The 11,670-nt window shown below is 36.7% G+C and overlaps 2 protein-coding genes across 2 annotated transcripts in view; both read left to right on the top strand.

Annotated features, from left to right (window-relative positions):
- Nucleotides 1–1,382: 1,382 nt before the first annotated feature.
- Nucleotides 1,383–6,607, top strand: LOC146002974 (uncharacterized). Its single transcript, XM_083141130.1, has 3 exons — nucleotides 1,383–1,857; nucleotides 3,544–3,666; nucleotides 6,267–6,607. Exons 1-3 carry the CDS (start codon nucleotides 1,383–1,385, stop codon nucleotides 6,605–6,607), a joined length of 939 nt encoding a protein of 312 aa, XP_082997256.1.
- Nucleotides 6,608–10,363: 3,756 nt separating this feature from the next.
- Nucleotides 10,364–11,670, top strand: part of LOC146003097 (uncharacterized) — a 28,921-nt gene continuing 27,614 nt past the window's right edge. Inside the window, exon 1 of the mRNA XM_083141269.1 lies at nucleotides 10,364–11,035. Within this exon, the coding sequence (XP_082997395.1) occupies nucleotides 10,432–11,035 (604 nt within the window). The 5' untranslated portion in view covers nucleotides 10,364–10,431. The remainder of the gene's footprint in view (nucleotides 11,036–11,670) is intronic.

Below are 11,670 nucleotides of genomic sequence, written 5' to 3'. Positions count from 1 at the left end.
GATAAAAAATGTGGTCCTGTGAGGTAAGTGAGTTTCTCGTATGGCACGGGTAAGCTAGGATTAAAGATACCGTAGTAATAGAGAGTGTAACAAGGACAACTCATAAATTCTTTGTTAATATTAATATCATTAATTAATAGCCATTATTAAGTTTCAACTTAATTTGGTGTGTTCATTTAACCATTGTTCATGTAGAAGTAAAAAAATGTAAAAAAATTATACGGTTATTTTTTGTATTCTTCCTAATAATTTTCACTTTTTTACTATATCGCCATATTATTTACAGTATTACAATACATCACGGAATTACCACATAAACACATACAGCAAAACAATGAAACGAAATACATAAGGAAGTCATAGTTATCAAACATGAAAATAAAGGTAGATGGACAATAATGCAAACAAATTAAAGGACCATTATCAACCCCCCCCCCCAACAGGCTGCCTATCCCTCCCTACCTAGGTCCGTCTTCAGTCCTAAATATCACAGCAACAATGGGAAGAATTCAGACCAACATGCCTTTGGGATTAAGAATATTTTGGGGCTGTCACTCACAATGGTCAAACTTTACATATTGTATTAGCGTTTATTTCTGCAACCACCTACCTGTACAATTGTGCTATATAATGTGACCCGTAACTCGGACAAGGCGTTGTAAACAGTCGTAACTCACGCAGTTGGTCGTATCTGACAAATAAGATCCACAAACGCCTATCATATTCGTGCAGCCGTGCATTACGCAGCACTTTTGTACATGGTTATTAGGAATGACAGGTAGACAAGAACGAAGCAAGGTCTGATGGGGCTGAAGCAACAAAACAGGGGCAGAAAAGTGCTTTGTCAGCGCTGAGAGTAGGTTACTGAGCAGCTGCGCAAAATGTAATGTTCAAGAATTCAATTGTAGTCGCAATGATGATAAAACGATGAAATGAAGGTGGTAGCTTTCTTTGGTTCCTGTTACTGAAGGCAGCCATGTTTTGCGTCAACGTTCAACTTAAGCGATGACAATTAATAATCTTATTTCACGCCTCTTTCCATTGTTGCTGCAATTGTTGAGCCTTCACGAGTCTCCAAAAGGGAATAAAGCTTTATATTCCAGAAGCATGGCACGAATAGGAAGGATTTTTAAAGCAGAAAAAATTAAAACTAGACTACTGGTTCTTGATTTAAAAGGTGGTCTATGTCCTGAATTCTACCAGAGCTTCTATCGCTGTCGATGTGTCGCATTTCGCTGAACATGTAAGCTTCAGCTGAAATCTGCTTGTGAAGTGCTTGTGCGTACGTTTTCCAAGTGATCTGTACTTATACATTCATCTTAAATCCAAAGAAAGTAAAAATGAACAATTTAGTAGTGTCAATTCTAGTGCTAATTTTATCTATGTGTGGTATTGTTGTTAGTGAAGAGCCTATGACAGCAGATGACAGGCTGGAATACATCTATGACGAGTGTGCAATATTAAAAGACTCAATCAACTGCTTGCAATTGAAAACACTGACCTATTTGGAAAGATCGCTCGAAGTTGATAACATTCAAGTTTGGGATGGCGTGAAGTTGATCAGAAACAAACGGGAGGAAAGCACCTATTCTGGGCGACAGTCGACTGGTCCTCGAAGAACTTTGAGTGAAGAGGAAATCGAAACTCTTCTTCCCAGCGATGCACAGGCCAGGCACCTCAGACTTCGAAGTCTTCTCTTCGACAGAATCTCCAAGTTCCTCCGCTCCCGCGCATTGAAATTTGACATCGCGAAGTACCTTCCAGGGTTTTCCATAAAGTTAGCTCCAGCAGAGAATCCAAGGACGTTTCTGGAGCTGGATTTGGAAGTTGACGACAAAATGAAAGCCCAAGAAACAGGTAAGTTTTAGAGCACGGCAACCACCCAATTAAAACTATTTTATCGAAGTTTCTCAATGCATCCTCTTCGAAATCATTTTTACATTATAATATTGTTATTTCGTAAACGTTTGTGCGGATCTTTGTCGTACATGAAGGGCTATATAATTGAAATTAGTTGGAATATAGTTTTTCAAATCGTATACCTGCAGAACAGTAAATTAGTGGTAGTTTAGTGATTGATATACTTAGTCAATTTAAACTAGCCTCAGTCAATCTACACATTATTACACTTGAAGTAAATAAACTTGAAGCATACTAATGATGATTAATTACTTTGAAGCTCATGCCCAAACAATACATTCTTACCCACTCTAATCACCTAATGTAGCACAAAAAGTTAACATTACAGGGTGTCCATAAATTATTCACCTCATAACAGATATAAATATCTTTACTGTAAACCGTTTCTCGGAAACAACAGGCATGGAATCACATTCATTCATTCAAATAATCTTTATTAAACATACTTCTCACCTCTTCATGGACACTCTGAGTGACTTTCACAATATCAAGTCTATTGATGAATTCACTCCACGTGTTGCGGATCATAGCCATGGTGATTGATACCACAACCTCCTCGATCCTGGACTTCAATTCCACCTCCATAACTTTCTTGCTGTAGTCGATGTCCTTCGTGTAACCCAACATATAGAACGAGTGTGAGGAGATTTTGTTTCCCAAAATCACAACACACACATTGCCCTTTTCTGTAGCCTCGCCATTCACACTGTTTCTGTTTTTCCGCAATGCATGATGGTATCGAGTGTTGCCAAGTTTATGGATTTTATTTTAGAGATGTTCTTCATGTTAATGCTAACGACCTCGAAATCACTTGCATAGAAAGTTATTTTTGGACAACATTTATGGGGTGGAAAGTGGACACGCTGTATATTAATTAACTCTTTTAGAAGATTTGGAAGAGAAAGTCTATTAGAAGTGGACAGTACAAAAAACGTGGGATGAAACTAACTAATTGTTACACAGATAGATAACAATTCAATGGCCAGTATTGCAATGAAGCAACTCCTCATGTCTTCATACCCGAACTTGATGTGAAAATATTTAGGCAATATCAGGGTGACCTTCTTTGTATACTCGTTCACAAAAAATCTCAAGTCCAAAGCCCTCTAAGTTTTAGTGTGGTAATATCGAATCAACCACCGAACAAATTTAGCTACATTTCACAGGAGTGGCCGCACTGACCGTTGGAGAAAGAGGCAGCCAAATGAGCAATGAAATGAAAAATGGAAAAAAAGTAAACGACGCGAAGTCAATAAATTAATTTTATTGCTTTAAATAACTCAATTAATTTGAAGTTATTTCTTAAAATCGGTTATATATAGTACATTTTTATTTCATGATAAGGTAATGTTATACACAAGGTACCAAGTAATGGCTCAGTATCTACAGTAGGTGTTTCGAGAATTGGAAATGGTCAAAATGTTAAATAGGTCTACATGTTTGATGTTTCGATTAAATAAGTACGAAGTTGAATATAATAAAGGAGGGATTAATGAGGAGGAAAGGGAGTGTATTATGTCATGAACTTTTTCCTTTATTTAGATATAAGGACGTTTATGACGATTGATGTGAGATGGCAAGATATACGAAAATTAATAAGGTATTTTCCACATGCCCATTCAGGCTCAAATTTGCTGAAATTAGCTGCCAAGATAGAACTTGGAGAAACAAGCAAGAAACAAAATTCAAGTTATCGTAACACCCTGGTGCAGACTAACGAGTCTCTGGCGTCTTTACTCAAAGCCGGTATGGCCCAGGGTAGCTCATGATTTTCCATTCTTATATGCTTGTGATTGTCTCTTCATCCATCTTGTCACTATTTATCTTCATCTTTAAGATTAACCAAATGTAGCAGAAAAGCAAAGCAAAATAAACTAAATGAACCAATCACTCAATATGACCAACAGAGAAGTGAAGCAGATAGATGTTCTGAGTAGAAGTGATATGTGAAAGTAGCTTGTGCAAACTTTCTCGTAGTTACAATACTAAAATACTCACATCTGAAATTTCGTAAGGGTGAATGCTATAATAATAAGAACTACTTGAATGTTATTATCGTCTGGTTCTCCTTGGATACTTATTGAAAGCGTTCGTATATTATACTTTCTTGGAGTTCTCAATATTAATTTCCTCTTGCAGCGTGATTCGAGTAACGTTTGGTTCCCGGGTTTGATGCCGGGTGGAGGCACATAGTGGTTCGGATCTCACTTTAAGCTGTAGGTCCAGTCCCGATTAGCCTATCTGTGGATATAGTGGACTTAAACACAAACTCAGTCTATTATTGTTTGATTAATTTGATAAAATTGTAGAGAATAGATTATTGTAAAAATATTAATTTAACAGAATATACATTTGAAGGCTTTTCGTACATGGTTTTACATTTTAAAAAAGAAATAATTGAATGGTATTCACCACATAAAGTTTATGAACAGCTTTAAGGTATACACAATTTTCAATTTTCATTCCCTCGAAAATTATTGAAATCACGTCGACAGTTGAAAATATAAAAGTAATCTCAACTGGTATGTTCCTGTCAAGCGATGAACATTAATGTTCGCTCTGTGTGTATGTGAATGCAAATATGTGTTTTCATTTGGTTCTCCCTAATTATTACAATGTTGTCAGAAAACCTAAGTGACCTCTTCGACGGCGCAGTGGTAACGTCGTTGCCTTGTAATCAAGGGGTCTCGGATTCGATACCCGGTGGAGGCACATAGTGGTTAGGATTCCACTATAAACTGTAGGTCCAATCCCGATTAGCCTTACTGCGCATAAAGTGGACTTAAAACACCAAATCAATCCAAGAAAACCTAAGTGCTCAGTATTTCCTACTAATTATAAATGGAGGAAGTTGGCAGGTGCCGGCCGGCTGCAGGGACCACATTTTTAAGAATGGAACAAGTGGCGATTTGATTAGAGGGATTACCATCCAAAGATAAAGTTGTTTCTGCAGTCTGGAAAGGTTGGACCACTAGTGGTGAATTAACCAAATGCATCTTGAGGATTGTACGCTATTTCAAAAACTAGATTGCATGAAATTTGGCGTAGGTAGAATTATATTTTGGATGGATATAGGGTGCTACTATAGTTGCGAAATATTGCTTTAGTTGGAAATCTTTTGCTGAACGACTTATGTGAATAAGTTTGAATCATTTTTTACATATTTTTTGTTTCGTATGTATCTGACACGAATTTTCTTGGACCCCAATGTCCTTTTGTGCTTCAAATTTTAAATTAGATCTTCGTTTTGAAATTCTGTGCTCATATAGGCCTAGATATGGAATCGTGGTTTATCTAATTCAAATCAATGTACCTAAGTGGCAACGATGAGTATATTTTGCTTGCTTGATACAAGAAAAGAGACTGCTTGTAGAAATCTCATGGTGTCGAAATGAGACCACAATCAAACGTTGCTCTCGTTCGTGTCTTCTACACTATAACTAAGCAACTCTCTAACATTCTTAAAGCAGATGGTTTAGTGCTGCAGCAACACAAGTCTTCGATCTGTGCCTATCCTGGGCAAGATCAATCCAATCTTTTCCATCCTTACCGATTTCCTTTAGTTCCATCTCAACGTTATCCCCCCCCCCCGCCTTCGTCTTGGTCTTCCTGCAGGTTTCCAACCAAAAATCCTGTAAACTCTTCATTCTTCTCCCTTTCGTGACATATGACCTGCCCACATAAGTATTTTTCATTTAATTATTCAAATAATATCTGGACATGAATACAAATTATGCAGTTCTAAATTATGTAACCTTCTCCACTCACCTGTCTCCTAATCCCTTTTCGGCTCAAATATTTTTCTAAGGATTTTATTTTCAAATACTCGTAATTCATGTTCCTCTTTAAATGTAAGGGACAGAGTTTCACATAGGTACATGTAATACTACTGGCAAAATTACTGTTTTGTATATTTTAACTTTTAGTTTCTTAGATATTATACGAGAAGATAAAAGTTTATGAAGAGAAAAGTAACACGCATTTCATGAATTATTTCCTCCTTAACATCATTTTCATTTATAGTCTTCTGCACTATATAAATGTTTATTAACGTTGTACAGTGATACCTTTTTTGTGTATGTTTTTGTTATTAAGCATAGATATTCTTCCACTATGACTAATCGCAACGATGAAGATAGGTGATCATTAGATGAAATTAATGAAAGGACAATTACAAAGAACAGCCATGTCCAGCCCGGTACTCGACCACTTAAAAGCTCGGCCAATACGCTCCCTGAATGTGTGTGTTTGAGGGAGGGGTTCTTCGTCTGCTGTGAGTATACGTATAAATAGTGTTAATGTAAGAAAATCAACATGATTGATAGGAATTTTTTCCTGTTTTTCAGGTAGGAAGATCAAGAAGATGATGATGCCACTAATGATGGGCTTGATTATGAAGTTAGGTACCCTCATACCAATGGCCCTTGGAACATTAGCCCTTATGGCAGGGAAAGCTCTTATGGTAGGTTTGATCTCCCTTCTCCTATCAGCAGTTATTGGCATTAAGAAGCTCATGAGTAAGGATTCCCAGCCATCGTACGAGATAGTACGACCCCATCACCACGGCCACTCCGGCGGCCCCCACAGACGAAGCTTCCAGGATCTGGAAGGAAAGAACAATGACCCACACTCATTGGCCTACAAGGCCCACCAGGCGAAAGGCACGACTTCTACCAAGAAACCTTAGGTTCTAGCAGATATAAAATATGTTCCTGTTGTGGTGTAAAGAAATAATGGTGCCAAACGTTTTGTATTCGCTCTTGTATGCTGTGAACGTACTACCAACTTCAGTTGTAGTGAATAGCGAGCTTTTCCTTACTAAGTTGCCTAATGGTATGTGATTTCTTAACATGCAAACTTAATTGCATCTTAAGTACTACCTATTTTGGCTCATTCCGTTCTATAAGTACTCATAAATGCCTGCATATTCCGAAAATAGTCTTATTTTCTATCTTGCTAGTGTATTTTCTCTGTTGTATTGATTCAGTATTTCCTCTGCTCATATAGAAGCTATTCAGTTTTAGTGATGAAACTTTTCTGGCCATTTTTCAACTTAGCAATTCATTATGCTTTTATTTTGTTTTAAATATAATTCAATTCTCAGGTTAGAATAATGTTAATACCGTCTGTTACCAGTGGCGACGATTGGGTCCCAAAACCGGGGAGCAAGGTGCCAAAACAATGGGGGAAAAGACAGTATATTTCCCTTTGTAGATAAGATTTAGCATAGTGCGGGGTCAAAAGTAGGAAAAAGTTGGGGGTAACTGCCCCTCCCTCACCCCCTAATCGCCGCCACTGTCTATTACATATTGAATTTATTAATATTTCAAATGTTTGTATCTATCACACAATAGTCACAAATATCACGTGCTTTTTCTTTTTGTTTACATCAACGTACGTAACAAGAACTACATCTTCCTAAAAGTTGGCTGTTACACTCTAATTAACGATTTGTAACTTATGCACACGATTGTGTGTTTGTGTGTGTGTATTTATTTATTTGTTTGAATAATAGTTTTAAGTCCACTTTATGTAGATATAGGCTAATCCGGACTGGACCTACAGTTTAAAGTGGGACCCTAACCACTGTGCTATGTGCTTGTGTATGCGTGTGTATTTGTATGTGCTCGCCAATTTGAACTTCGATGCACCTATGTGTGTGTGTTGGGGGGGGGGGTTGTTTGTCGATATATGCATGCCAGTGAACAACGATATGAAGAACAGATTTCTAAGTGTCTATAATTGGATTGAAGACTTGTTAGGATATTAACCAGTGTGCTGCATTCTAAGTTGAACAGTTTTCCCTTATTATGAAATGAAATCAATATAACGATATTTAATATATTTTCTAGACAACTAATTAATAATTCTTTTACAAAAAATAAGGATGTTATTTGTGTAAGTTGTTAGAACTATTAAAGTTTTATATACTTTTCATTTCAAAGATATAATAACAAAGCATATATTGATCATTCGTTGAAATTCCATTATTAGTAATTACACACATGCTACAATAGACGTTGGCCAATTCATCTTATTACTAAACTTTTTTATTTCGAAATGGCATGCTAAGATATAAATTTATATGTTAAAACTTTCATGTTGTCCCATACATTTTTCTTTGTATAATGTTCTTATATATTCTACACGAGATCTGATTTAAATGTGTTGTAATACTCCATGTGTGGCTTAGATATTTACGTCGATATTTCGCTGTAATGTTAGATTATTTCAGTATAATATTTATTTATGTTTCAAAGGATAATTTGTGAAAACATGTTTTTAATGTCACGTTGACCTTAGTTTATGGACAAGGACATCGAAAGTAAAGTAAACGTGATACACATTAAATTTTAATACTCTTCAAGGTTATCTTCATTTAACATAATCTTCTAATGTTGTTATCACTTACTTCATAGAGAAGGATACAATTTACATACTTGAATACATACCACTAATACTCCCAAGGGGTAGGCTCCTAGATCCTAACATAGAAAACAATTTTTTAACTCTAAAATGTTAACGAAGTAAGTCTCAATATAAGTAATTTTCCTACGAAACAATTGTATCCCAGAATATCCTTCTTTCCTTGGAAGTTCTAGTGTTATCACAACTAATTAGTTTCTGCTGTGAACGTATTACTTCTCATCATTTATCAGGAACATAATTAATTTGTCTTGAGGCAATGTTTTAAAACGATTTTATTGTACATTATATGTATTTAACTTAAATTAAAGAATATTATACCTACATATTATATCTTTGGATTCTTCATTGATCGATATTAATTTTGTTTTAAAGTTCGTATGGAGTCAAGACTTCTTGGAATTTTTAAAAAATGATACAAAATGGTAGAAATTACATGTAAACGAAGATACAGTCAGAAAGATCAAAAACTCATGATAAACACAAGTGAAAAATGTACTCTAAGAGAAATGTTTAGATTTGTTCTCATGAGTTTAAACTTCAAGTGAAAATTGTTTTTATTAGTACATAATTTCAGTACAACTAGCGTTCAAAATATTTCTGGTCGATATTTGTAAAGCAGTTCCTGTTAATGTTGACATGTTTGCAACTTCTTATAGCATGCATAAGCTTTGTGATTTGCATAGCTTTAAAGAACTGGAGAAATGTAAGCTTGGGAGAGGTAATATCAAATTCACAGCCCACGTTCCGCAACACTCATCGACTACAACACAACTCACGATGGCTGCTCTGCAGTTGATATGTTTCCCGCTTGGAAGCAGGACTGCAAAGTTTATTTTCTTCGAGGGATTACTTTGCCCCAGGGGATCGCTATGTCCCGGTCTCCCCTACATATAATGGTATAGTTAATTTGTTTCCCTCTTCATTGGTTACATTGAACCCCAAAGATGAGTAATTATGAATATATATATATATATTTATATATCTTATTCATTTTAGTACAACATAGGAACTACTAATGTGAGAGCAAAAATGATGATTAAGAAAATGATATAATATTTATTTCTAAAGTAAATGGAAAGTAGATTTGGAATTATAGAACAGAGGATTTCAATAAGTGTTTCAAAAAGCTAAAATCACTGCACGCGAATTATTGAAATTGGCCTCCAGATCACAACGCAAGTCTGAAAAAAATTCCATGTCGATGTTTAACACTTGAATGATAGTGGCTAAATTAATTATATTTTTAAGTAATTGAGAAGCGACAAAATAATTCAAAATTAGTCGAAATGGTATAGAACAACCTATTAAGCAAAGGTAAACTACCAATATAGGAATAGAAATTATAGATTTATTGCAGTTAATGTTTAGGCGTGCATGAAAGGAAACAATGGAACATTTATACTTTCTAATTAAAGGGAAACTGAACTCTTGCTTTCGAAGAATTTAACGTCCCGGTAAGCATTGAGGATGTTTTCGGGAGAAACGAAAGTGTATCAGAATAGATGGACGCGGGATAAGAATCTGCATAATTAAAATGTGGATCAGAAAGAACGCAAAAGAAAGAAGGAAAAGTGAAAATGCAATGTTCTCTGCGAAGATTTGAAATTCGAAGAGGTGTGTCAAACCACCACTGCCCTCATTAGCATGGAAAAAAATCCAGACGCAATGTTACCACACTCCAATTGCTCTTCGGCAAGGCACGTGAGCAATGGCCGTAAAGACGTCCGCAGAAAGACACGAGTCCAAAGAAATTGGTTCTGGTTCAAGTATCGCTCCCTGGAATCCTTTGAGCGCCTGAAAAAATGAACAGAAGAAAGATCATGTTAGATAACAGATAATTGTTTGGACATATCATCCATTGACCTTTTGTTTACTCATCTCTGAAGACGCATTGCGACCACTCCTCCGTGCATCCGGAGAAGGTTCTCAATGCTCCAGATCTCCGTTTAAATCTCCATATTGCTCCGAATTCTCGGAGGACTTAAAAACGAGAACTCATGCGAACTTTGAATTTTGGTCAGTGATGCTGTGATAGTCCTTAGGGTCGAATGGTGTTGAACCTCGTGAAACCAGCTACCCACAATGTTTCTTGGGCGTCAGTGTCTTCTTATTGCGATCAATGCCATTTTCATCCAACTTTGCTGTGGTGTACAAAACAAGCTACGTTTTCCTGAAGAATCCGGTACTGAAAATTCACCAACCGTTGTGAAGTTTGAAGACAACAATGATACAGACAATTTTGTTGATAACGAGACACGCGATAACGAAACGGACAACAATGAAGGCACGTTTAACACGATGCTCAGTAACTGCGGGGAGATGGACGCTCGGATGTGTATGAAACTTAACATACTGAAAAGAATGAGAAGCTTCATGAAGAAGGACCACGTTACTTTGGGCAGCGGGCTGGTTCTTTATCGAAATTTGATCTCACCCAATAGCAAAAGTAAAGGACGGGCATCGCCCAAAGAAGAAATTCTTCTTCCGGACGATCTTGTGAACGAGGACCGCCTGGACAATCTCCTGCTGAGGACCACCGCCAGGTTCTTCCAAATCTTCACCTTCAAGTGGAGCCTCAACAGGTTCATCCCGGGGGTGGCTCTCCGGCTGGGGGCAGACGACCACGGCTCGGGGGTTGTGGAGTTTGTGCTGGACAGGCACGAAGATGAGAGGCAGATGGGAACAGGTGAGGGCGAAATATTTTTCATTCGTAGTTTGTGCAATATATGTATATGTGCGTGCATGCGTGCGTGCTTATGATGTGTGTACGTTATAAACGCTTGTTGAATATTTCTTATTTATTCATAGGGGGTTTCTAATTATGCACACATCATCATAATGTTCATATTCATTTATTTGTTCATCATAGGACAGAAGTCTCCCTTACGTTGATCTTATAATATGCAACATAGCCGCCGCACTCCATGTATGGTTCGAATCTCGGCGTGGTCATTGGTATTGTTGGTAAGTGTCTGTACATTAATTTATTGTATTATCACTCAGCCTCATCGTATTATCACTCAAGTAAAAATATACCAAATCAATGAATCAGCCAATCAACTCAATTCAATGAATATGTAACATGTAATACAAATGGATATGTAGTGAAAATGATCGATTGATTGATTTAGTTGATACTATGTCGCTTTTCTGCCATTTTTGGCTAATTGCGAAGATTACGATGAGTTATAATCCAATAAAATTGATGAAGGAACACTTACAAAGAACAACCATGGCCAGGCCGTGATTCGAAACCTGGACCCTTTATATCGTAGCACGTCGTACTATCGGAGATCTGCAAAGTTAAAATAAAATTTAAAA

This window comes from Lepisma saccharinum, chromosome 19 (genome assembly GCF_977018435.1).
Source record: "Lepisma saccharinum chromosome 19, izLepSacc3.1, whole genome shotgun sequence".
Classification (NCBI taxonomy): Eukaryota; Metazoa; Arthropoda; class Insecta; order Zygentoma; family Lepismatidae; genus Lepisma; species Lepisma saccharinum.
This window is presented reverse-complemented; position numbering and strand designations above follow the sequence as displayed.

What these genes read in the sequence shown, in the direction of transcription:
- LOC146002974 (XM_083141130.1), top strand. Translation starts at nt 1,383, where the DNA reads ATGTGTGGTATTGTTGTTAGTGAAGAGCCTATGACAGCAGATGACAGG. An exon ending in AATGAAAGCCCAAGAAACAG is followed by an intron (nt 1,858 to 3,543) that starts GTAAGTTTTAGA and finishes ATGCCCATTCAG; the next exon opens with GCTCAAATTTGCTGAAATTA. An exon ending in GGCGTCTTTACTCAAAGCCG is followed by an intron (nt 3,667 to 6,266) that starts GTATGGCCCAGG and finishes CCTGTTTTTCAG; the next exon opens with GTAGGAAGATCAAGAAGATG.